The sequence below is a fragment of the Engystomops pustulosus genome, chromosome 2, assembly GCF_040894005.1.
Source record: "Engystomops pustulosus chromosome 2, aEngPut4.maternal, whole genome shotgun sequence".
In the NCBI taxonomy this organism is placed as follows: Eukaryota; Metazoa; Chordata; class Amphibia; order Anura; family Leptodactylidae; genus Engystomops; species Engystomops pustulosus.
This window is the reverse complement of record NC_092412.1, coordinates 19,141,646-19,165,160: the sequence shown is the minus strand read 5'-3', so window position 1 is coordinate 19,165,160 and position 23,515 is coordinate 19,141,646. Positions and strand designations below refer to the sequence as shown.

The 23,515-nt window shown below is 49.7% G+C and overlaps 1 protein-coding gene across 3 annotated transcripts in view; it reads left to right on the top strand.

Annotated features, from left to right (window-relative positions):
• The window catches only part of LOC140117310 (P2Y purinoceptor 2-like), a 58,522-nt gene extending 38,658 nt beyond the window's left edge, over positions 1–19,864 (top strand). For 2 of the 3 annotated variants that reach the window (XM_072133872.1, XM_072133870.1), the window contains exon 2: positions 17,380–19,864. In XM_072133872.1, the coding sequence (XP_071989973.1) occupies positions 17,403–18,452 (1,050 nt within the window). In that variant the 5' untranslated portion in view covers positions 17,380–17,402 and the 3' untranslated portion in view covers positions 18,453–19,864. Of the gene's footprint in view, positions 1–7,635; positions 7,811–17,379 lie in introns of those variants that run through there. The other variant, XM_072133871.1, reaches the window with a different exon arrangement.
• The last annotated feature ends 3,651 nt before the right edge of the window (positions 19,865–23,515 follow it).

The window sequence follows — 23,515 nt, the reverse complement described above, 5'->3', positions numbered from 1 at the left end:
ACAGGATAGGAGTCGTAGTACTGTGCTGTGCCCAAATATACAGGATAGGAGTAGTAGTACTGTGCTGTGCCTATATATACAGGATAGGAGTAGTAGTACTGTGCTGTCCCCATATATACAGGATAGGAGTAGTAGTACTGTGCTGTGCCCATATATACAGGATAGGAGGTTTAGTACTGTGCTGTACCCATATATACAGGATAGGAGTAGTAGTACTGTGCTGTGCCCATATATACAGGATAGGAGTAGTAGTACTGTGCTGTGCCCATATATACAGGATAGGAGTAGTAGTACTGTGCTGTGCCCATATATACAGGAGAGGAGTAGTAGTACTGTGCTGTGCCCATATATACAGGATAGGAGGTGTAGTACTGTGCTGCGCCAAAATATACATGTTAAGAGTAGTAGTACTGTGCTGTGTCCATATATACAGGATAGGAGTAGTAGTACTGTGCTGTGCCCATATATACAGGATAGGAGTAGTAGTACTGTGCCCATATAAACAGGATAGTAGTAGTAGTACTGTTCTGTCCTGATATATACATGGTAGGAGTAGTAGTACTGAGCTGTGCCCATGTATACAGGATAGGAGTAGTAGTACTGTGCTGTGCCCATATATACAGGATAGGAGTAGTAGTACTGTGCTGTACCCATATATACAGGATAGGTGTAGTAGTACTGTGCTGTGCCCATATATACAGGATAGGAGTAGTAGTACTGAGCTGTGCTCATATATACAGGATAGGAGTAGTAGTACTGTGCTGTGCCCATATATACAGGATAGGAGTAGTAGTACTGAGCTCTGTACACATATACAGGATAGGAGTAGTAGTACTGAGCTCTGTTCACATATACAAGATTGGAGTAGTAGTACTGTGCTGTGCCCATATATACAGGATTGGAGTAGTAGTACTGTGCTGTGCCCATATATACAGGATTGGAGCTGGGCTGGGCATATACTATAGGTGCGGAATAGGAGTAGACAGTTGTGCAGGGAGCCGGTTACATTGGACCTGGTGCGGCTGCACCCTTTACCCTGCGGTATAAAAGCCGTATCTTTCCTGTAGCACCGGTGCCCACTCCTCATGGCATTTACAAGGCAAATAACCTGCATGCCTGCGCTCTGTCTGTTACATAGATCAAGGACGGTCTTGTAAGATTGTCATCTCACTTCACGAACCGAGTGTCACATGATCAATCATTTATGGGGTTTACGCGCTTGTTACATGTAGGACATATGGCAGGCGGGAGAGTATATATGTGATTGGTTACTATGGGAAGCAGGTCCATTGTATATGGCACCGAAGTATAAGAGACTAGTAGTAAGGTCTTCATACTCCACATCATATGGCGCCATCCTTACCACCCTGTGTACAGGTAAGATGGTGCACAAGACTCCAGACTCCTCTGTCCTCCTCCTCCAGACCCCTCTGTCCTCTCCTCCAGACTCCTCTGTCCTCCTCCTCCAGACCCCTCTGTCCTCCTCCTCCAGACCACTCTGTCCTCCTCCTCCTCCAGACCCCTCTGTCCTCCTCCTCCTCCAGACTCCTCTGTCCTCCTCCTCCAGACTCCTCTGTCCTCCTCCTCCAGACCCCTCTGTCCTCCTCCTCCAGACTCCTCTGTCCTCCTCCTCCAGACCCCTCTGTCCTCCTCCTCCAGACCCCTCTGTCCTCCTCCTCCTCCAGACCCCTCTGTCCTCCTCCTCCAGACCCCTCTGTCCTCCTCCTCCAGACCCCTCTGTCCTCCTCTCCTCCAGACCCCTCTGTCCTCTCCTCCTCCAGACCCCTCTGTCCTCTCCTCCTCCAGACCCCTCTGTCCTCTCCTCCAGACTCCTCTGTCCTCCTCCTCCAGACCCCTCTGTCCTCCTCCTCCAGACCCCTCTGTCCTCCTCCTCCAGACTCCTCTGTCCTCCTCCTCCAGAAACCTCTGTCCTCCTCCTCTTCCAGACTCCTCTGTCCTCCTCCTCTTCCAGACTCCTCTGTCCTCCTCCTCCAGACCCCTCTGTCCTCCTCCTCCAGACCCCTCTGTCCTCCTCCTCCAGACCCCTCTGTCCTCCTCCTCCAGACCCCTCTGTCCTCCTCCTCCAGACCCCTCTGTCCTCCTCCTCCAGGCCCCTCTGTCCTCCTCCTCCTCCAGACCCCTCTGTCCTCCTCCTCCAGACTCCTCTGTCCTCCTCCTCCAGACTCCTCTGTCCTCCTCCTCCAGACTCCTCTGTCCTCCACCTCCAGACCCCTCTGTCCTCCTACTCCTCCAGACCCCTCTGTCCTCCTACTCCTCCAGACTCCTCTGTCCTCTCCTCCTCCAGACTCCTCTGTCCTCCTCCTCCAGACTCCTCTGTCCTCCTCCCCCAGACCCCTCTGTCCTCCTCCTCCAGACTCCTCTGTCCTCCTCCTCCAGACTCCTCTGTCCTCCTCTTCCTCCACACTCCTCTGTCCTCCACCTCCAGACTCCTCTGTCCTCCTCCTCCTCCAGACCCCTCTGTTCTCCTCCTCCAGACTCCTCTGTCCTCCTCCTCCAGACTCCTCTGTCCTCCTCCTCCAGACTCCTCTGTCCTCCACCTCCAGACCCCTCTGTCCTCCTACTCCTCCAGACTCCTCTGCCCTCCTACTCCTCCAGACTCCTCTGTCCTCTCCTCCTCCAGACTCCTCTGTCCTCTCCTCCTCCAGACTCCTCTGTCCTCCTCCTCCAGACTCCTCTGTCCTCCTCCCCCAGACCACTCTGTCCTCCTCCCCCAGACCACTCTGTCCTCCTCCTCCAGACTCCTCTGTCCTCCTCCTCTTCCAGACTCCTCTGTCCTCCTCCTCTTCCAGACTCCTCTGTCCTCTCCTCCTCCAGACCCCTCTGTCCTCCTCCTCTTCCAGACCCCTCTGTCCTCCTCCTCTTCCAGACTCTTCTGTCCTCCTCCTCCAGACTCCTCTGTCCTCTCCTCCTCCAGACTCCTCTGTCCTCCTCCTCCAGACTCCTCTGTCCTCCTCCCCCAGACCCCTCTGTCCTCCTCCTCCAGACTCCTCTGTCCTCCTCCTCCAGACTCCTCTGTCCTCCTCTTCCTCCACACTCCTCTGTCCTCCACCTCCAGACTCCTCTGTCCTCCTCCTCCTCCAGACCCCTCTGTTCTCCTCCTCCAGACTCCTCTGTCCTCCTCCTCCAGACTCCTCTGTCCTCCTCCTCCAGACTCCTCTGTCCTCCACCTCCAGACCCCTCTGTCCTCCTACTCCTCCAGACTCCTCTGCCCTCCTACTCCTCCAGACTCCTCTGTCCTCTCCTCCTCCAGACTCCTCTGTCCTCTCCTCCTCCAGACTCCTCTGTCCTCCTCCTCCAGACTCCTCTGTCCTCCTCCCCCAGACCACTCTGTCCTCCTCCCCCAGACCACTCTGTCCTCCTCCTCCAGACTCCTCTGTCCTCCTCCTCTTCCAGACTCCTCTGTCCTCCTCCTCTTCCAGACTCCTCTGTCCTCTCCTCCTCCAGACCCCTCTGTCCTCCTCCTCTTCCAGACCCCTCTGTCCTCCTCCTCTTCCAGACTCTTCTGTCCTCCTCCTCCAGACCCCTCTGTCCTCTCCTCCTCCAGACTCCTCTGTCCTCCTCCTCCAGGCCCCTCTGTCCTCCTCCTCCAGACCCCTCTGTCCTTCTCCTCCTCCAGACCCCTCTGTCCTCCTCCTCCAGACCCCTCTGTCCTCCTCCTCCAGGCCCCTCTGTCCTCCTCCTCCTCCAGACTCCTCTGTCCTCCTCCTCCTCCAGACTCCTCTGTCCTCCTCCAGACCCCTCTGTCCTCCTCCTCCTCCAGACCCCTCTGTCCTCCTCCTCCAGATCCCTCTGTCCTCCTCCTCCAGACTCCTCTGTCCTCCTCCTCCAGGCCCCTCTGTCCTCCTCCTCCTCCAGACTCCTCTGTCCTCCTCCTCCTCCAGACTCCTCTGTCCTCCTCTTCCTCCAGACTCCTCTGTCCTCCTCCTCCTCCAGACTCCTCTGTCCTCCTCTTCCTCCACACTCCTCTGTCCTCCTCCTCCAGACTCCTCTGTCCTCCTCCTCCGCCAGACTCCTCTGTCCTCCTCCTCCTCCAGACTCCTCTGTCCTCCTCCTCCTCCAGACTCCTCTGTCCTCCATCTCCTGCAGACCCCTCTGTCCTCCTCCTCCTCCAGACTCCTCTGTCCACCTCCTCCTCCAGACTCCTCTGTCCTCCATCTCCTGCAGACCCCTCTGTCCTCCTCCTCCTCCAGACTCCTCTGTCCTCCTCTTCCTCCACACTCCTCTGTCCTCCTCCTCCAGACTCCTCTGTCCTCCTCCTCCGCCAGACTCCTCTGTCCTCCTCCTCCTCCAGACTCCTCTGTCCTCCTCCTCCTCCAGACTCCTCTGTCCTCCATCTCCTGCAGACCCCTCTGTCCTCCTCCTCCTCCAGACTCCTCTGTCCTCCTCCTCCTCCAGACTCCTCTGTCCTCCATCTCCTCCAGACCCCTCTGTCCTCCTCCTCCTCCAGACTCCTCTGTCCTCCTCCTCCTCCAGACTCCTCTGTCCTCCATCTCCTGCAGACCCCTCTGTCCTCCTCCTCCTCCAGACTCCTCTGTCCTCCTTCTCATCCAGACTCCTCTGTCCTACTCTTCCTCCACACTCCTCTGTCCTCCTCCTCCAGACTCCTCTGTCCTCCTCCTCCAGACTCCTCTGTCCTCCTCCTCCAGACTCCTCTGTCCTCCTCCTCCAGACTCCTCTGTCCTCCTCCTCCAGACTCCTCTGTCCTCCTCCTCCAGACCCCTCTGTCCTCCTCCAGACCCCTCTGTCCTCCTCCTCCTCCAGACCCCTCTGTCCTCCTCCAGACCCCTCTGTCCTCCTCCAGACTCCTCTGCCCTCCTCCTCCTCCAGACCCCTCTGTCCTCCTCCAGACCCCTCTGTCCTCCTCCAGACCCCTCTGTCCTCCTACTCCTCCAGACTCCTCTGTCCTCCTCCTCCAGACCCCTCTGTCCTCCTACTCCTCCAGACTCCTCTGCCCTCCTCCTCCTCCAGACTCCTCTGTCCTCCTCCTCCTCCAGACTCCTCTGTCCTCCATCTCCTGCAGACCCCTCTGTCCTCCTCCTCCTCCAGACTCCTCTGTCCACCTCCTCCTCCAGACTCCTCTGTCCTCCATCTCCTGCAGACCCCTCTGTCCTCCTCCTCCTCCAGACTCGTCTGTCCTCCTCCTCCTCCAGACTCCTCTGTCCTTCATCTCCTCCAGACCCCTCTGTCCTCCTACTCCTCCAGACTCCTCTGTCCTCTCCTCCTCCAGACTCCTCTGTCCTCTCCTCCTCCAGACTCCTCTGTCCTCCTCCCCCAGACCCCTCTGTCCTCCTCCTCCAGACTCCTCTGTCCTCCTCCTCCAGACTCCTCTGTCCTCCTCTTCCTCCACACTCCTCTGTCCTCCACCTCCAGACCCCTCTGTCCTCCTACTCCTCCAGACTCCTCTGCCCTCCTACTCCTCCAGACTCCTCTGTCCTCTCCTCCTCCAGACTCCTCTGTCCTCTCCTCCTCCAGACTCCTCTGCCCTCCTCCTCCTCCAGACTCCTCTGCCCTCCTCCTCCTCCAGACTCCTCTGTCCTCCTCCTCCAGACTCCTCTGTCCTCCTCCTCCTCCAGACTCCTCTGTCCTCCTCCTCCAGACTCCTCTGTCCTCCTCCCCCAGACCCCTCTGTCCTCCTCCTCCAGACTCCTCTGTCCTCCTCCTCCAGACTCCTCTGTCCTCCTCCTCTTCCAGACTCCTCTGTCCTCCTCCTCTTCCAGACTCCTCTGTCCTCTCCTCCTCCAGACCCCTCTGTCCTCCTCCTCTTCCAGACTCCTCTGTCCTCCTCCTCTTCCAGACTCCTCTGTCCTCCTCCTCCAGACCCCTCTGTCCTCCTCCTCCAGACCCCTCTGTCCTCTCCTCCTCCAGACTCCTCTGTCCTCCTCCTCCAGGCCCCTCTGTCCTCTTCCTCCTCCAGACCCCTCTGTCCTCCTCCTCCAGACCCCTCTGTTCTCCTCCTCCAGGCCCCTCTGTCCTCCTCCTCCTCCAGACTCCTCTGTCCTCCTCCTCCTCCAGACTCCTCTGTCCTCCTCCTCCTCCAGACTCCTCTGTCCTCCTCCTCCTCCAGACTCCTCTGTCCTCCTCTTCCTCCACACTCCTCTGTCCTCCTCCTCCAGACTCCTCTGTCCTCCTCCTCCGCCAGACTCCTCTGTCCTCCTCCTCCTCCAGACTCCTCTGTCCTCCTCCTCCTCCAGACTCCTCTGTCCTCCATCTCCTGCAGACCCCTCTGTCCTCCTCCTCCTCCAGACTCCTCTGTCCTCCTCCTCCTCCAGACTCCTCTGTCCTCCATCTCCTGCAGACCCCTCTGTCCTCCTCCTCCTCCAGACTCCTCTGTCTTCCTTCTCATCCAGACTCCTCTGTCCTACTCTTCCTCCACACTCCTCTGTCCTCCTCCTCCAGACTCCTCTGTCCTCCTCCTCCAGACTCCTCTGTCCTCCTCCTCCAGACTCCTCTGTCCTCCTCCTCCAGACTCCTCTGTCCTCCTCCTCCAGACTCCTCTGTCCTCCTCCTCCAGACCCCTCTGTCCTCCTCCAGACCCCTCTGTCCTCCTCCTCCTCCAGACCCCTCTGTCCTCCTCCAGACCCCTCTGTCCTCCTCCAGACTCCTCTGCCCTCCTCCTCCTCCAGACCCCTCTGTCCTCCTCCAGACCCCTCTGTCCTCCTCCAGACCCCTCTGTCCTCCTACTCCTCCAGACTCCTCTGTCCTCCTCCTCCAGACTCCTCTGTCCTCCTCCTCCAGACTCCTCTGTCCTCCTCCTCCAGACTCCTCTGTCCTCCTCCTCCTCCAGACCCCTCTGTCCTCCTCCTCCAGACTCCTCTGTCCTCCTCCTCCAGACCCCTCTGTCCTCCTCCTCCTCCAGACCCCTCTGTCCTCCTCCAGACCCCTCTGTCCTCCTCCAGACCCCTCTGTCCTCCTCCTCCTCCAGACCCCTCTGTCCTCCTCCAGACCCCTCTGTCCTCCTCCAGACTCCTCTGCCCTCCTCCTCCTCCAGACCCCTCTGTCCTCCTCCAGACCCCTCTATCCTCCTCAAGACCCCTCTGTCCTCCTCCTCCTCCAGACCCCTCTGTCCTCCTCCTCCGCCAGACTCCTCGGTCCTCCTCCTCCAGACTTACACAAATCTCATCATGGACAACACCTAACACTGGCCACAGAGAGGTAATCCATGAATCACAGTCCTGCTGCTACTAACAGCACACACAAACGTATAATTTCCCATATTTGCAGATACAATACCTACCGTGGCTGCAGTCTGTATGGTACCACCTGCTGACAGGTTCCCTTTTAGTAAAAGTCAATGAGCAGGAGCTTACTAAGGGTTTCTGTACAATTTTAAGGTAATGGAACAAAGGATAGAAAACGTATTATTAAGCATTGACCCCATTGAGCTGCGTAGGTGCCTGGGGCAGATATTGGCTTTCTTCAGATAAGGCTCATAAAGCGGGGTGTGCCCCGGATCACGCCGCGGGTTATCGGACACGGTCAACATCAGTCTCTCTCCTCTGTAAATATGGGTCACATAAACATCTGCTGAGTGATGCGGAGGAGCAGCTGTGCCCCGGGACGTCCCCCCTATAAAGTGTCAGAGCCCGGGCAGGGACGAGACGCCTCGTCCGGGTGTAGTCACACACAGCTCTGCCCCCCGACAAACATTCTGGGACATCTCTGTATGAGCGCCGGCGTCTCCTCATCTACTGTATGTGTAACCTCTGCAAGGAAACTTTCTAAGAAACTTTTAGAAGATTTTGAAGACACAGAGATTCTTCACTATTATGGAGGCATCATGGCTGTTATGGTAAATATGGGGGGATGTATAGGTGACACTGTTATAGGGGATGTGTAGGTGACACTGTTATGGGGGATGTGTAGATGACACTGTTATGGGGGGGATGTGTAGGTGACACTGTTATGGGGGATGTGTAGATGACACTGTTATGGGGGGATGTGTAGGTGACACTGTTATGGGGGGAAGTGTAGGTGACACTGTTATGGGGGATGTGTAGGTGACACTGTTATGGGGGGATGTGTAGGTGACACTGTTATGGGGGGATGTGTAGGTGACACTGTTATGGGGGGATGTGTAGATGACACTGTTATGGGGGGATGTGTAGATGACACTGTTATGGGGGGATGTGTAGATGACACTGTTATGGGGGGATGTGTAGATGACACTGTTATGGGGGGATGTGTAGATGACACTGTTATGGGGGGGATGTGTAGATGACACTGTTATGGGGGGATGTGTAGGTGACACTGTTATGGGGGGATGTGTAGATGACACTGTTATGGGGGGGATGTGTAGGTGACACTGTTATGGGGGGATGTGTAGGTGACACTGTTATGGGGGGATGTGTAGATGACACTGTTATGGGGGGATGTGTAGATGACACTGTTATGGGGGGGATGTGTAGGTGACACTGTTATGGGGGGGATGTGTAGGTGACACTGTTATGGGGGGGATGTGTAGGTGACACTGTTATGGGGGGGATGTGTAGATGACACTGTTATGGGGGATGTGTAGGTGACACTGTTATGGGGGGGATGTGTAGATGACACTGTTATGGGGGGATGTGTAGGTGACACTGTTATGGGGGGATGTGTAGGTGACACTGTTATGGGGGATGTGTAGATGACACTGTTATGGGGGGATGTGTAGGTGACACTGTTATGGGGGGATGTGTAGATGACACTGTTATGGGGGGATGTGTAGGTGACACTGTTATGGGGGGGATGTGTAGGTGACACTGTTATGGGGGGGATGTGTAGGTGACACTGTTATGGGGGGATATGTAGGTGACACTGTTATAGGGGATGTGTAGGTGACACTGTTATGGGGGATGTGTAGGTGACACTGTTATGGGGGATGTGTAGGTGACACTGTTATGGGGGGGATGTGTAGATGACACTGTTATGGGGGGGGATGTGTAGATGACACTGTTATGGGGGATGTGTAGGTGACACTGTTATGGGGGGGATGTGTAGATGACACTGTTATGGGGGGATGTATAGGTGACACTGTTATGGGGGGATGTGTAGATGACACTGTTATGGGGGATGTGTAGATGACACTGTTATGGGGGGATGTGTAGGTGACACTGTTATGGGGGGATGTGTAGGTGACACTGTTATGGGGGGATGTGTAGGTGACACTGTTATGGGGGATGTGTAGGTGACACTGTTATGGGGGATGTGTAGGTGACACTGTTATGGGGGATGTGTAGGTGACACTGTTATGGGAGGATGTGTAGGTGATACTGTTATGGGGAGATGTGTAGGTGACACTGTTATGGGGGATGTGTAGGTGACACTGTTATGGGGGGGATGTGTAGATGACACTGTTATGGGGGATGTGTAGGTGACACTGTTATGGGGGGGATGTGTAGATGACACTGTTATGGGGGGATGTGTAGGTGACACTGTTATGGGGGGATGTGTAGATGACACTGTTATGGGGGATGTGTAGATGACACTGTTATGGGGGGATGTGTAGGTGACACTGTTATGGGGGGATGTGTAGGTGACACTGTTATGGGGGGATGTGTAGGTGACACTGTTATAGGGGATGTGTAGGTGACACTGTTATGGGGGATGTGTAGGTGACACTGTTATAGGGGATGTGTAGGTGACACTGTTATGGGGGATGTGTAGGTGACACTGTTATGGGGGATGTGTAGGTGACACTGTTATGGGGGATGTGTAGGTGATACTGTTATGGGGAGATGTGTAGGTGACACTGTTATGGGGGATGTGTAGATGACACTGTTATGGGGGGGATGTGTAGATGACACTGTTATGGGGGATGTGTAGGTGACACTGTTATGGGGGGGATGTGTAGATGACACTGTTATGGGGGGATGTGTAGGTGACACTGTTATGGGGGGATGTGTAGATGACACTGTTATGGGGGATGTGTAGATGACACTGTTATGGGGGGATGTGTAGGTGACACTGTTATGGGGGGATGTGTAGGTGACACTGTTATAGGGGATGTGTAGGTGACACTGTTATGGGGGATGTGTAGGTGACACTTATGGGGGATGTGTAGGTGACACTGTTATGGGGGATGTGTAGGTGACACTGTTATGGGAGGATGTGTAGGTGATACTGTTATGGGGAGATGTGTAGGTGACACTGTTATGGGGGATGTGTAGGTGACACTGTTATGGGGGGGATGTGTAGATGACACTGTTATGGGGGATGTGTAGGTGACACTGTTATGGGGGGGATGTGTAGATGACACTGTTATGGGGGGATGTGTAGGTGACACTGTTATGGGGGGATGTGTAGATGACACTGTTATGGGGGATGTGTAGATGACACTGTTATGGGGGGATGTGTAGGTGACACTGTTATGGGGGGATGTGTAGGTGACACTGTTATGGGGGGATGTGTAGGTGACACTGTTATAGGGGATGTGTAGGTGACACTGTTATGGGGGATGTGTAGGTGACACTGTTATGGGGGATGTGTAGGTGACACTGTTATGGGGGATGTGTAGGTGACACTGTTATGGGAGGATGTGTAGGTGATACTGTTATGGGGAGATGTGTAGGTGACACTGTTATGGGGGATGTGTAGGTGACACTGTTATGGGGGGGATGTGTAGATGACACTGTTATGGGGGATGTGTAGGTGACACTGTTATGGGGGGGATGTGTAGATGACACTGTTATGGGGGGATGTGTAGGTGACACTGTTATGGGGGGATGTGTAGATGACACTGTTATGGGGGATGTGTAGATGACACTGTTATGGGGGGATGTGTAGGTGACACTGTTATGGGGGGATGTGTAGGTGACACTGTTATGGGGGGATGTGTAGGTGACACTGTTATAGGGGATGTGTAGGTGACACTGTTATGGGGGATGTGTAGGTGACACTGTTATGGGGGATGTGTAGGTGACACTGTTATGGGAGGATGTGTAGGTGATACTGTTATGGGGAGATGTGTAGGTGACACTGTTATGGGGGATGTGTAGGTGACACTGTTATGGGGGATGTGTAGATGACACTGTTATGGGGGGATGTGTAGGTGACACTGTTATGGGGGGATGTGTAGGTGACACTGTTATGGGGGGGATGTGTAGGTGACACTGTTATGGGGGGATGTGTATGTGACACTGTTATGGGGGGATGTGTAGATGACACTGTTATGGGGGGATGTGTAGGTGACACTGTTATGGGGGGGATGTGTAGGTGACACTGTTATGGGGGGATGTGTAGGTGACACTGTTATGGGGGGATGTGTAGGTGACACTGTTATGGGGGGGATGTGTAGGTGACACTGTTATGGGGGGATGTGTATGTGACACTGTTATGGGGGGGATGTGTAGGTGACACTGTTATGGGGGGATGTGTAGGTGACACTGTTATGGGGGATGTGTAGGTGACACTGTTATGGGGGGGATGTGTAGATGACACTGTTATGGGGGAGATGTGTAGATGACACTGTTATGGGGGGGATGTGTAGGTGACACTGTTATGGGGGGATGTGTAGGTGACACTGTTATGGGGGGATGTGTAGGTGACACTGTTATGGGGAGATGTGTAGGTGACACTGTTATGGGGGATGTGTAGGTGACACTGTTATGGGGGAATGTGTAGGTGACACTGTTATGGGGGATGTGTAGGTGACACTGTTATGGGGGGATGTGTAGGTGACACTGTTATGGGGGGGATGTGTAGATGACACTTATGGGGGATGTGTAGGTGACACTATTATGGGGGGATGTGTAGATGACACTGTTATGGGGGGATGTGGAGGTGACACTGTTATGGGGGGATGTGGAGGTGACACTGTTATGGGGGTTTGTGTAGGTGACACTATTATGGGGGGATGTGTAGATGACACTGTTATGGGGGGATGTGTAGGTGACACTGTTATGGGGGGATGTGGAGGTGACACTATTATGGGGGGATGTGTAGGTGACACTATTATGGGGGGGATGTGTAGATGACACTGTTATGGGGGGATGTGTAGGTGACACTGTTATGGGGGGATGTGTAGGTGACACTGTTATGGGGGGATGTGGAGGTGACACTGTTATGGGGGGATGTGTAGGTGACACTGTTATTGGGGATGTGTAGATGACACTGTTATGGGGGGATGTGTAGATGACACTGTTATGGGGGGATGTGTAGGTGACACTATTAAGGGGGGATGTGGAGGTGACACTGTTATGGGGGGATGTGGAGGTGACACTGTTATGGGGAGATGTGTAGGTAACACTGTTATGGGGGGGATGTGTAGGTGACACTGTTATGGGGGGATGTGTAGATGACACTGTTATGGGGGGATGTGTAGATGACACTGTTATGGGGGGATGTGTAGGTGACACTGTTATGGGGGGGATGTGGAGGTGACACTGTTATGGGAGATGTGTAGGTGACACTATTATGGGGGGATGTGTAGATGACACTTATGGGGGGATGTGTAGATGACACTGTTATGGGGGGATGTGTAGGTGACACTGTTATGGGGGATGTGTAGGTGACACTATTATGGGGGGATGTGTAGATGACACTGTTATGGGGGGATGTGGAGGTGACACTGTTATGGGGGGATGTGGAGGTGACACTGTTATGGGGGGATGTGTAGGTGACACTATTATGGGGGGATGTGTAGATGACACTGTTTTGGCGGGATGTGGAGGTGACACTGTTATGGGGGGATGTGTAGGTGACATTGTTATGGGGGATGTGTAGGTGACACTATTATGGGGGGATGTGTAGATGACACTGTTATGGGGGGATGTGTAGGTGACACTATTATGGGGGGATGTGTAGATGACACTGTTATGGGGGGATGTGGAGGTGACACTGTTATGGGGGGATGTGTAGGTGACACTGTTATGGGGGGGATGTGTAGGTGACACTGTTATGGGGGGGATGTGTAGATGACACTGTTATGGGGGGATGTGTAGGTGACACTATTATGGGGGTATGCGTAAATGACTCTGCTATGGGGGCACAGAGGAGGTCACTATTTTAGGGGATTCTGTTGCTTCAACCCTTCTTTGACTATCTCTTGGCTTGTGTAAAGTGTCTGACATTGTTGTATTGTTGTCCCCTCCCCATCTCCATTCTCCCTATAATAATCCCCTCTCACCAGACAGCTATATATATATATAGACGCCCCCAGACCAGAGATACGGGGGTCTCTCCCAGCCCGGGCTTCAGGCGGTGACTGTGACTACAAGGAGATTTATTGTCACTTCAGACGAGAAACAGGAAACCGACCCAATTATAAGATAGAAATAAGCAGCGAGGAAGCTGTGACGCCGGGGACGCTGCTGAGGCTTCCTGGGATTGGCGCTGTGTAGGTGGGACATTATACTGGTTTCTATAGATACATTAAATATATTGCAAACATTTTTACACAGTTTGGGGGCGAATGAAAAAAAAAATTATTACAATTACCCAATAGATTTTTCCTGCCGTACCCTTCAGCAGCTCAAATCCAAAACTGCATTTAATGAAATAGTTTTTACCCCCCCCCCCCACATGGACTTGTTTTTCTGGGTTGAGCTGTAATTTTTGTATTACTACTATGCTGGGGGAAAATCTACATTTTTGGAATATTCTTTATTTTTCTCTTGTAGGTAAACAGAACAAGAAAGAGTAACCTTTATCAAATTAACTTTACAGGCAGTCCCCGGGTTACATACAAGATAGGTTCCGTAGGTTTGTTCTTAAGTTGAATTTGTATGTAGGTTGAAACAAATTTCGGCCCCAGTGACAATTGGAGTTTCTACATTTTTTGCTGTAATGGGACCAAGGATTATGAATAAAGCTTCATTACAGACACCTTACAGCTGATCACTGCAGTTTAGGACTATAGTAAAGATTCCAGAGAGCTTCACCAAATGTCACACTGGGCGGAGGGGTCCGTCTGTTACTAGGGGTCGTCTGTAAGTCGGGTGTCCTTAAGTAGGGGACCGCCTGTATAACTTTTGATGAGGTTTTAGAATTATCTGTTAATAGAATTTGTTTTAGAATTATCTGTTAATTATCTGTTATTATTGTTATTTTTGCAGGTTTAATTTTGTAATCTCAATTTTGAGTTACATTTAAAGGGGTTTTCTAGTAATTACTATTGACGGCCTATACTCAGGACAGTCAATCAGGGTTTTCCAGCACCCATCAGCATAGAACTGGAAACAGTTGACTCTCTGTCCCTAGGGTGTGGTCCCTACAACAACCAATAATTGATGGCCCATCCCCATCAGTAATTCCTGGACAACCCCTTTAACTCCAGTCCATGCCATTGTACTAAAGGATAGATACACATGTCAGCCAACAGGAGAAGACCATTACTGTTCTTCCCCTTGGCAGAGTAAAGCTTGTGAAATAGACATGCCCTTTAAGAGTTAATGGTAAATAGACATACCCTTTAAGAGATAATGGTAAATAGACATACCCTTTAAGAGTTAATGGTAAATAGACATGCCCTTCAAGAGTTAATGGTAAATAGACATACCCTTTAAGAGTTAATGGCAGTGGTGTAACAAGAAGCTGATGGGCGCCAGTGCAAAGTCTGTGCCGGGCCCCTGCCTATAATGTATGGTTTATAGTAATAGTCTCCTCATATGGGAAAGTGACAACATAAGGGCCCCCTAAACCTCTTGGGCCTGGGTGCGACCGCAACCTCTGCTCCTCTCAAGTTACGCCCCTGGTTAATTGTACATCGACATACCCTTTAAGAGTTAAAGGGACAGTACCTTCTTTTTCACTATATACTAGTATAAGATTCTCTGTGATAAGGGTATTGACAGTGCACTGAGCAGGCGGTCACTGAGTTCACCCCTTATCTTAACCCCCATGAGCAGGTGACATCTGATAAGAAGGTCACCAGATATCGAGAGGAGATATCGGTGGGAAAATATCTTTCAGCAATAACAGGTTCTCTTATCTACGAGAAATTTTCGACTCTGAGCTATAAAGTTGTTTTATTGATACAAAGCTCCAAATTCCCTCTTCAATGACCGGAGTATTAGACCAGCCATGTTATTTATCCGGCAGGGATAGACATATAAGGGGAGAGTTATCACAAGTCTCTTAGAGCAGAACTGTTCAAGTTGCCCACGGCAACCAATCAGAGATCAGCTTTCACTTCCCCACAGCTGTTTATAAAATGAAAGCTAAGCTCTGATTGGTTTCCATGTTTTACCTCAGAGACTTGATGGTAAATCTCCCCCATAGTCATAGTTTATATGGTTGAAAATAGACACATGTCCATCAAGTTCAACCAAGGAAGGGAAGGGAATATATAAAATAATTGGGATGCAATTGTTGTTTTTTGGTCATTCTGTAAGCAAAAAGTATCAAAAGTGATGAAAAAGATGTAAATATACTGATTATTGTTTTTATTTTTGAATGGATATTCTTCTTTTGGGCTCTGACACCGCGCCGGACCTATTGATGTGTGAGGTGACTGGTCCTCGGGGAGGTGATCCCTGTGATCCCTGTGATTCATGGGTCATGTATGAGAAGAATCAAGAATCAAGAATCATTATTGATTCTTACGCAGAATCAAGAATTTTTCAGACACGGCTTTGAAATCCCGACACTTTTCCTGCCCTTCTTATTTGCTGACACTTTTTTTGGTACACTTAGAATTGCAAAAAGTCTACAAAGTTCTATTTCACCTTCAAGAATGTGGAGTTAGTTCAGACCATTTTCAGTATGGCACTGTTTAGGCGCTGGGCACAGTATGGCACTGTCTAGGCACTGGGCACAGTATGGCACTGTCTAGGCACTGGGCACAGTATGGCACTGTCTAGGCACTGGGCACAGTATGGCACTGTCTAGGCACTGGGCACAGTATGGCACTGTCTAGGCACTGGGCACAGTATGGTACTCTCTAGTCACTGGGTACAGTATGGTACTCTCTAGGTGCTGGGCACAGTATGGTTCTCTCTAGGCACTGGGCACAGTATGGTACTCTCTAGGCACTATTTATCTCGCAGCAGTATGGTATTGTCTAAGCACTGGGCACAGTATGGCACTGTCTAGGCACTGGGCACAATGTGGCACTGTCTAGGCACTGGGCACAATATGGCACTGTCTAGGCGCTGAGCACACTATGGCACTGTCTAGGCGCTGAGCACACTATGGCACTGTTTAGGCACTGGGCACAGTATGGCACTGTCTAGGCGCTGAGCACACTATGGCACTGTCTAGGCGCTGAGCACACTATGGCACTGTCTAGGCGCTGAGCACACTATGGCACTGTCTAGGCGCTGAGCACACTATGGCACTGTTTAGGCACTGGGCACAGTATGGCACTGTCTAGGCGCTGAGCACACTATGGCACTGTCTAGGCACTGGGCACAGTATGGTACTCTCTAGTCACTGGGCACAGTATGGTACTCTCTAGTCACTGGGCACAGTATGGTACTCTCTAGGCGCTGGGCACAGTATGGTACTCTCTAGGCGCTGGGCACAGTATGGTACTCTCTAGGCGCTGGGCTAAGCACTATTGATCTGGACACATTATGGTTACATCTAATCACACTTGAGATCTGGGCACTGTATAGTACTGTTTAGCTAATAGTGATCTGGGCACAGTACCGGCATGGTGAGAACTGCATGCACTATAAGAGATGGAGGAAGCCACAGCACCCGGTACGGTTCAGTTCCAGAAAAACTGAGAGCATGAGAAAGATTCAACTGGAATCGAAACGTTGCAATTTTATGCTTGGATGATGTTACAATAAAGTTTTTCTGGAACTGAACTGTACTGGGGGCTGTGGCTTCCTCCATCTCTTATGCTGACTTTGGGACTCTGAGCACCGGATCCCCAGCTGCGAGCACCACCCAATTGTAATTGGAGCCTAGGATTGCTGTTTTCTCTTCCTCCTTTCTGAACTGCATGCACTAGTTACCTGGACATATCATGGTACTTTATTGGCACAGTTTGGTATTGTCAGTACAATGATGATTTGGGAACAGTATAGTATAAGGCCTAGGTGCTATTAATCTGGGCATAGTATGGTATTGTCTAGGCACTAATTGTTTGGGCACAGCATGGTACTTTATATTAACTATATTCGCACAGTATGGTCAAGGCAGAAGCCCACTGGGCACAGTGTGGTACTTTACAGGTGTAAGTGATTTTAGCATGGTATGGTACGGCCTCTGAATACTGTAATGTCCTATCTGAGAACTGTGTTACTACCTAGGTGGGTAATGAGCGTACTGTCTAAGAACTATGCACAATGGGCACAGTATGGTCCTATCTGAGAACTGTTTGATCTGGGCACTGCAGGGCACCATATTGTGTGGCTGTGTATGGGCAATATACTTATTGTTTACAGATGATATTTCTGTTTCTCAATCCTTTCCTATATTTTTCTATTTCAGAAGAGTGAACACGTGAAGGAACCATGAATAACTCCGAAAATTCTACTTACAGATGTAAATTCGATGAGGATTTCAAATATGTCCTCCTCCCGGTGTCTTATGGGATCGTTTTCTGTGTGGGCCTGGTTCTGAACATTTCGGCTCTTTATATCTTTCTGTTCCGGATCAAACCTTGGAATGCATCAACTACCTACATGTTCAACTTGGCCATCTCCGACACTCTGTATGTCATCTCGCTCCCCCTCCTGGTATACTACTATTCACAAGGCGACAACTGGCCATTTGGGGTGGCTTTATGCAAGATTGTCAAATTTTTATTCTACACTAATTTGTACTGTAGCATCTTCTTCCTGCTGTGTATCAGTGTCCACCGGTTCCTTGGCATCTGTTACCCAATGAAGTCTTTGGGTTGGTTGAAGGTTCGCAATGCCCGGATTGTATCTGCCATTGTCTGGTTTGTAGTTGTCGCCTTCCAGTCTCCTATATTATACTTTGTGACCACTAGCAGCAATGGGGATAGCACAATTTGCCACGACACGTCCAGGGTGGACTTATTCGACACGTTTGTGGTGTACAGCTCAGTGAACTTGGCCCTGCTCTTCTGCGTCCCTTTTGTTGTCATCATCGTCTGCTACACCTTGATGACTCGAGCTCTTCTGAGGCCATCGGCAGCCTCATCGGGGACCTCCAATTCCAAAAAGAAGTCCATAAAGATGATCATTATTGTATTATTTGTCTTTATAATTTGCTTTTTGCCATTTCATGTGAACAGGACTCTTTATTATTACTTTCGCAAGCTCGACCTTGAATGCCACATCCTAAATGCAATCAACATGGCATACAAGGTCACCAGACCACTGGCCTGTGCCAACAGCTGCTTTGACCCTATCTTGTACTTCTTAGCTGGTCAGACTATCCGAAGGAATATCATATCAAAAAATGGAATGTCCAGAATCAAAAACAAATTTACGAGCTACGTGCAAGACAATAATTGGAGTTCCGTTACGAATGGAAATGTTGGTGAGAGTAGCACAAATCCGAGTCCTTGTCCTACAACAATCACCAGGATGTAAATGACATCCATTGACCAATTTATGAAGATCTGAAATTCATGTGTGACCTTGGCTAAGTTCCACCAGTAATTCATGGAGGCTTCTTCTCCCGTGAAATCACTATTCAGAGAGAACATTGATGTTCCAATGAGTGAGGTAGAGTGAAGGATTAACGTGTAGAAGGTGAAAGTGACCAGACATAATTGTCTCACATCCTCCATGAAGGAACATATTAGTCTTGTCAACGCTGGAGTCGTTGAACTTGACAGATTTGTGTCTTAAAAGGCACGATCAGAAGAACATGACCCGAGTGGTTGAACTTGACCTACACGTGTCTGTAGAAAGACTAGTTGAACTGGATGTTAAATCACAAGAGGTTTAAAATAGAAGAGGAGACCGGATGCTACAGATGATCTAGGACAATGTCTGACATTTCAACTTTTCAAGATACCTTGAAAGACAACTTGGGTTATCAGCCGAACTAGAGAAATCCATCCATTGACACCAATGGTGGACTTTCTGGGATATCATTTGTACTGTCTAAGATACAAAGTTAAAATTGTCCTTGTGTTGGTCCATCAAGTAGAGCTAATTTTCTGAGGGTATGTCCTTCAGTTTTATTACTGTTTTCAGACTATTTTTGACTAAGTTTGTCTTGTTGGAGTCTTCAGAGTACTCCAGCTCATAACTCTGACCAAAGAAGACCAGTATAGAGAGTTCTATGTGTAAAATATGTATATCACAAGCAACTGTGTAAAGATACCCTGTAATATACTACTATATAGAGGGAATGGAGCTATTACATTTTAGCTCATCCTATAGAATAACAATATTGTACATTTTTGTTTTAGAAATTGTAGTTTTTAATTTATTGTTATACAATGTGTAGAATTTTTTATCTGACCATATCTGGTCCTGGTGGAATACTACCTATTACTAATATGAAGGGGTTTCATATCTTACACAGGCAAATTCATAGTCCCAAATGGGCAGCACCCAAACTTTTTTAGGTGGTTTCTGAGCACCAACTTGAAGTAGAAACTCGGAAACCTGTGCTAGACACAGTACACCAACAATGGTCCTAGCAGGTACAGTCTGTGCACCTACACCATTGCTAATAGCAGTCCCCCATAATGGTGCCTACTACATATACTACATACTAGTACATAAATGTGTTCCGTACTCCTATAGGGTCTATGTTTGATGCATGTTCTACTGAATGTACATTCTATTCTGTGGTCCTGTACATATTATTGTGAATGTATCTTTCATCAGTGTCATATTATGTTCTATGCCATGTGGGCGCCATTTTCCCTGGGCTACTTGCACCATCACTAGAGTCCCCCATGTTGTAGACCTCCACAAATACTCTTATGTTGTATTCAAGAAAAAGAAGCTGCAGATATCCTACATCAAAAAAATAAATGTTTTCTTACTAAACTCTTGTACAATTTGTTGACTTGACTCCATCCTTGGTTGGTCCCAGCCTTTTGTCTTTGGGTGGTAAGAATCCATGTAGGACTTCCTTCTCCAGGGGAACTGAATTGTAATCAAACAAGGGTAGTTACTTGCCCAAAGGGTTAAGGAGAAGGGTCGAAGGGCGAAACAAGCATCAGACCCTTCAGCCCTGGAAGTGCAAAACTCAGTGTATTGAGAACCAATTTTGGTCTTTGCTATGAGTGGCCCTTGTCCCTTCGTGTTCAGAATTTGAGTAAAATTTATCTCCGACATGCAAACGTACGAAGGAAATTCTAATGCGAATCTTCCAGTCCAATGAACATTTTGAACTTCTCTGATACAGCTCTAGAGAAGGTTAACCTGGTCATATGGCCCATGCGTCCTTCTCAATGACAGGTATGAAACTTAGCAGGACACCCAACTTCCCAATACCAAGGGGACATTAAATATCCGGAGATGTGGAGACTTCCAGGTGAAGAGGACCGTACTTGGTTGAGGTCCTTATTTCCAGTACCTGGTCCATTTCTCCCAGTACAAGGACCTCATCAATGGAAATTGCTGACTTGTATATTGTGGAGCTAGATGAGATTAACTAAGGTTCACCCTTCTCCATGAGAGCTGGGAGTCTTAGTGAGCATCACATTCCCTACTATCTGATCTTTGCTATAGGGCCACCTCTTTCTCCGCTCATTAGACCAAAGGTGCCCTTTTGTGAGCTCTGTGCCTATCTCCAAAGCTTTTTGAGATAGGTTTATATAGGGCATGGATTTTTCTAAGAGAGCGAGACCTACAAGATGAAGAGGTTGAGAATATGTGCTGGAGGCTTCAGTGGACCACTTCTGTAGAAAGTTTTGGTGGACTCAATGCACTCCTGCAATCTGTTGGGGTCCAAAAATTGTTTTCAAACAGAAGTATCAACCTGAGCCCATGAGCTTTAGCAGGACACACAAGGTTTCTTTTCATCATATAATGTTGGGGGGGGGGGCACTGTACAGATTTTACATTGGGGCCCAGTAGTTTCAATATACACCACTAACAAGAGCTCAACTTCAAGAACTGGGAACCATTAAAGGGGACCTACCACCACGATTCTACCTCTAAAGGTAGAACGGGTGGTAGGTGGATGAATGGGACGTAAGGATAGCCCTTTTTGGGCTAATCCTTACGTCCCGGCTATCCTTTTGTAAACTTTAATCAGTTGATATGCTAATTTAATTAAGCGGCTACTGGGGCGTGGAGTAGCCGGACATGAGGCTACCAGTCGCGGCTACTCCACGCCCCAGTAGCCTTGTTCCTCCGCCTACCGGGTAATCTTCGGCGCGCAGCTCCTCGTAGCTGCGCGCCCTCGTGCGAATATCCTGCGTTATGCGCAGGACGCAGGCCTACGGGTGCGCGGCCGTAGCTCCGAGGCAGACGCAGACGCCGGGTGCTCGCCGAAGATTACATGGTAGGCGGAGGAACAAGGCTACTGGGGCGTGGAGTAGCCGCGACTAGTAGCCTCATGTCCGGCTATTCCACGCCCCAGTAGCCGCTTAATCAAATTAGCATATCAACTGATTAAAGTTTACAAAAGGATAGCGGGGACGTAAGGATTAGCCCAAAAAGGGCTATCCTTACGTCCCATTCATCCACCTACCACCCGTTCTACCTTTAGAGGTAGAATCGTGGTGGTAGGTCCCCTTTAACTAGCCCGAGGGTGACATGTCCCTGACCGGTCCAGGTCGTTCTCAGGAGCCCTCCTTAGGATGGTTGGCTCTCCTCTATTCATAGTGATACAGTAATCTTTTTAGTATTTTGGCCCAAAAGTTTACAAAAGAAGGTCAAGATCCTGCCATCCAAGAGCGGCTTTAGTTGTGCGGCGAAAGAACCGGTTGTACGGGTCTGACTCCTTGACGTGTTCTGTGTACTCTGCAGTGATTGATCTCCTGATGTCTTATGATGCCAGGGCTTTCCTTTATTAGTTGTGTCTATATGACAACTACAAGCCAAATTGGTTCTTTTGTGTTCTATCCAGAAAAAAAGTACAACGAAAAAATGTTAGTTATGACACGCATGAGTTATGCAGTTTATGTCAGTAACAAATTGAACCTCAAAAACATCCGGAAACTCCAACTGGGCCAACTCCTGAACTCTATGCGGGCTAAAAAAATGTGATGGCTTTATTTTGGAAACAGGGCCACCCAATGTCCATGGATGGTGCCTGATATTGCAGCTCTGCTCCATTAAGACTAAGCTTCAATACCTCATGTAACCTGCAGACAGGTGTGGCGCTCTTTTGGGAACAAGGTAGTCATAGAAGTCAAGGCAACTGCTGAGCATTCACATGAGGCTGGATTCACCTATCGCAGTGATGGTGAACCTTTTAGAGATAGATTGCCCAAACTACAACCAAAACCCACTTTTATGTCGCAAAGTGCCAACATGACAATTTAAGCAGTAACCTATTGATCTCTGCTGTATCACAAGTTTCAATCGTATTGGTGTCTTGAGGACACCAATACAATAGAAAGCAGGAGACATTTGGATTGTAGTTTCCCTCCGGGGTCCCCTGAAGAGGAAGAATCAGAGGACCCAAAGGTGGAGCTCCAAAGACAATCCATCTCTGCCCACACTTTCTTGCTCCTCCTGTAGTCCTGGCAGCCAAGTAGGTGTCACTTTAAAATAGCACTGAGTGTGGCACATCCTGGGCTGTCTTGGACTGCAGGAGGAAGCCTTGAGTCCGATCTAGTAAATTCTGTGCTGGGTGCCCACAGAACGAGCTCAGAGTGCCACCACTGGCACCCGTGCCATAGGTTCGCCACCACTGACCTATCGGTATGTTGGTGGAAGAGATGGACCTACTATGCCCTGCAACATTACTGTACAACGACTATCTATAGGAGAATTTTTTTTTTATTCAACTGGAGGGGCCATTTTAAGGGTCTAAATTGGTCAAAACTGCTGATTTTAGTGCAATGTACCATAAGTCTGATGTGTATGAGAACTTCCTAATTCCTAAAGGATCGGGTATGTTGATATTCTATACTCTTAATCTCTTAGGCTACATTCACACTACCGTATGGGGGACGTATATACGGCCGACGTATATACGGCCGATATACGTCCCCCATAGACTGCAATGAAAAAGATAGGACATGTCTTATCTTTTCCCATAATTACGGCGCCGTGCGCCATATCTTCCTATGGAGAGTGGTGGGAGTGAGCTGCGCTCACCTCCTCCTCTCCCCGTGCACTGCCGTTGCCCGCTATGGTACGATACGGGCGGACAACGGCAGTGTGAATATAGCCTTAGGGAAGAAAATGGGCCTTATGATGGCCCATTTAGGATACTATCACCCTCAGCTCAGCATTCGTGAGAAGGTACAGCCAACAATGACCGTAAAGAAAGAAAATTCTCAAATTTCAACCCCCCTTGTGACATAAAGATAATTTTTAACCCTTTACTTCACAATTTTACCCAGTTTTATTGTGGTTTTAGCTCCTATCACTCAGTGATGGTCAGTGTAAGATTCATGGGTGTGAGCAGACTCTTCATGATCCATCTAGTTCTGTGAGCTGACAATGTTCTTAGATTATCAGGGTACAGGTTTATATACACTTTCATTTAGCTTCTGAGCATTGTACTA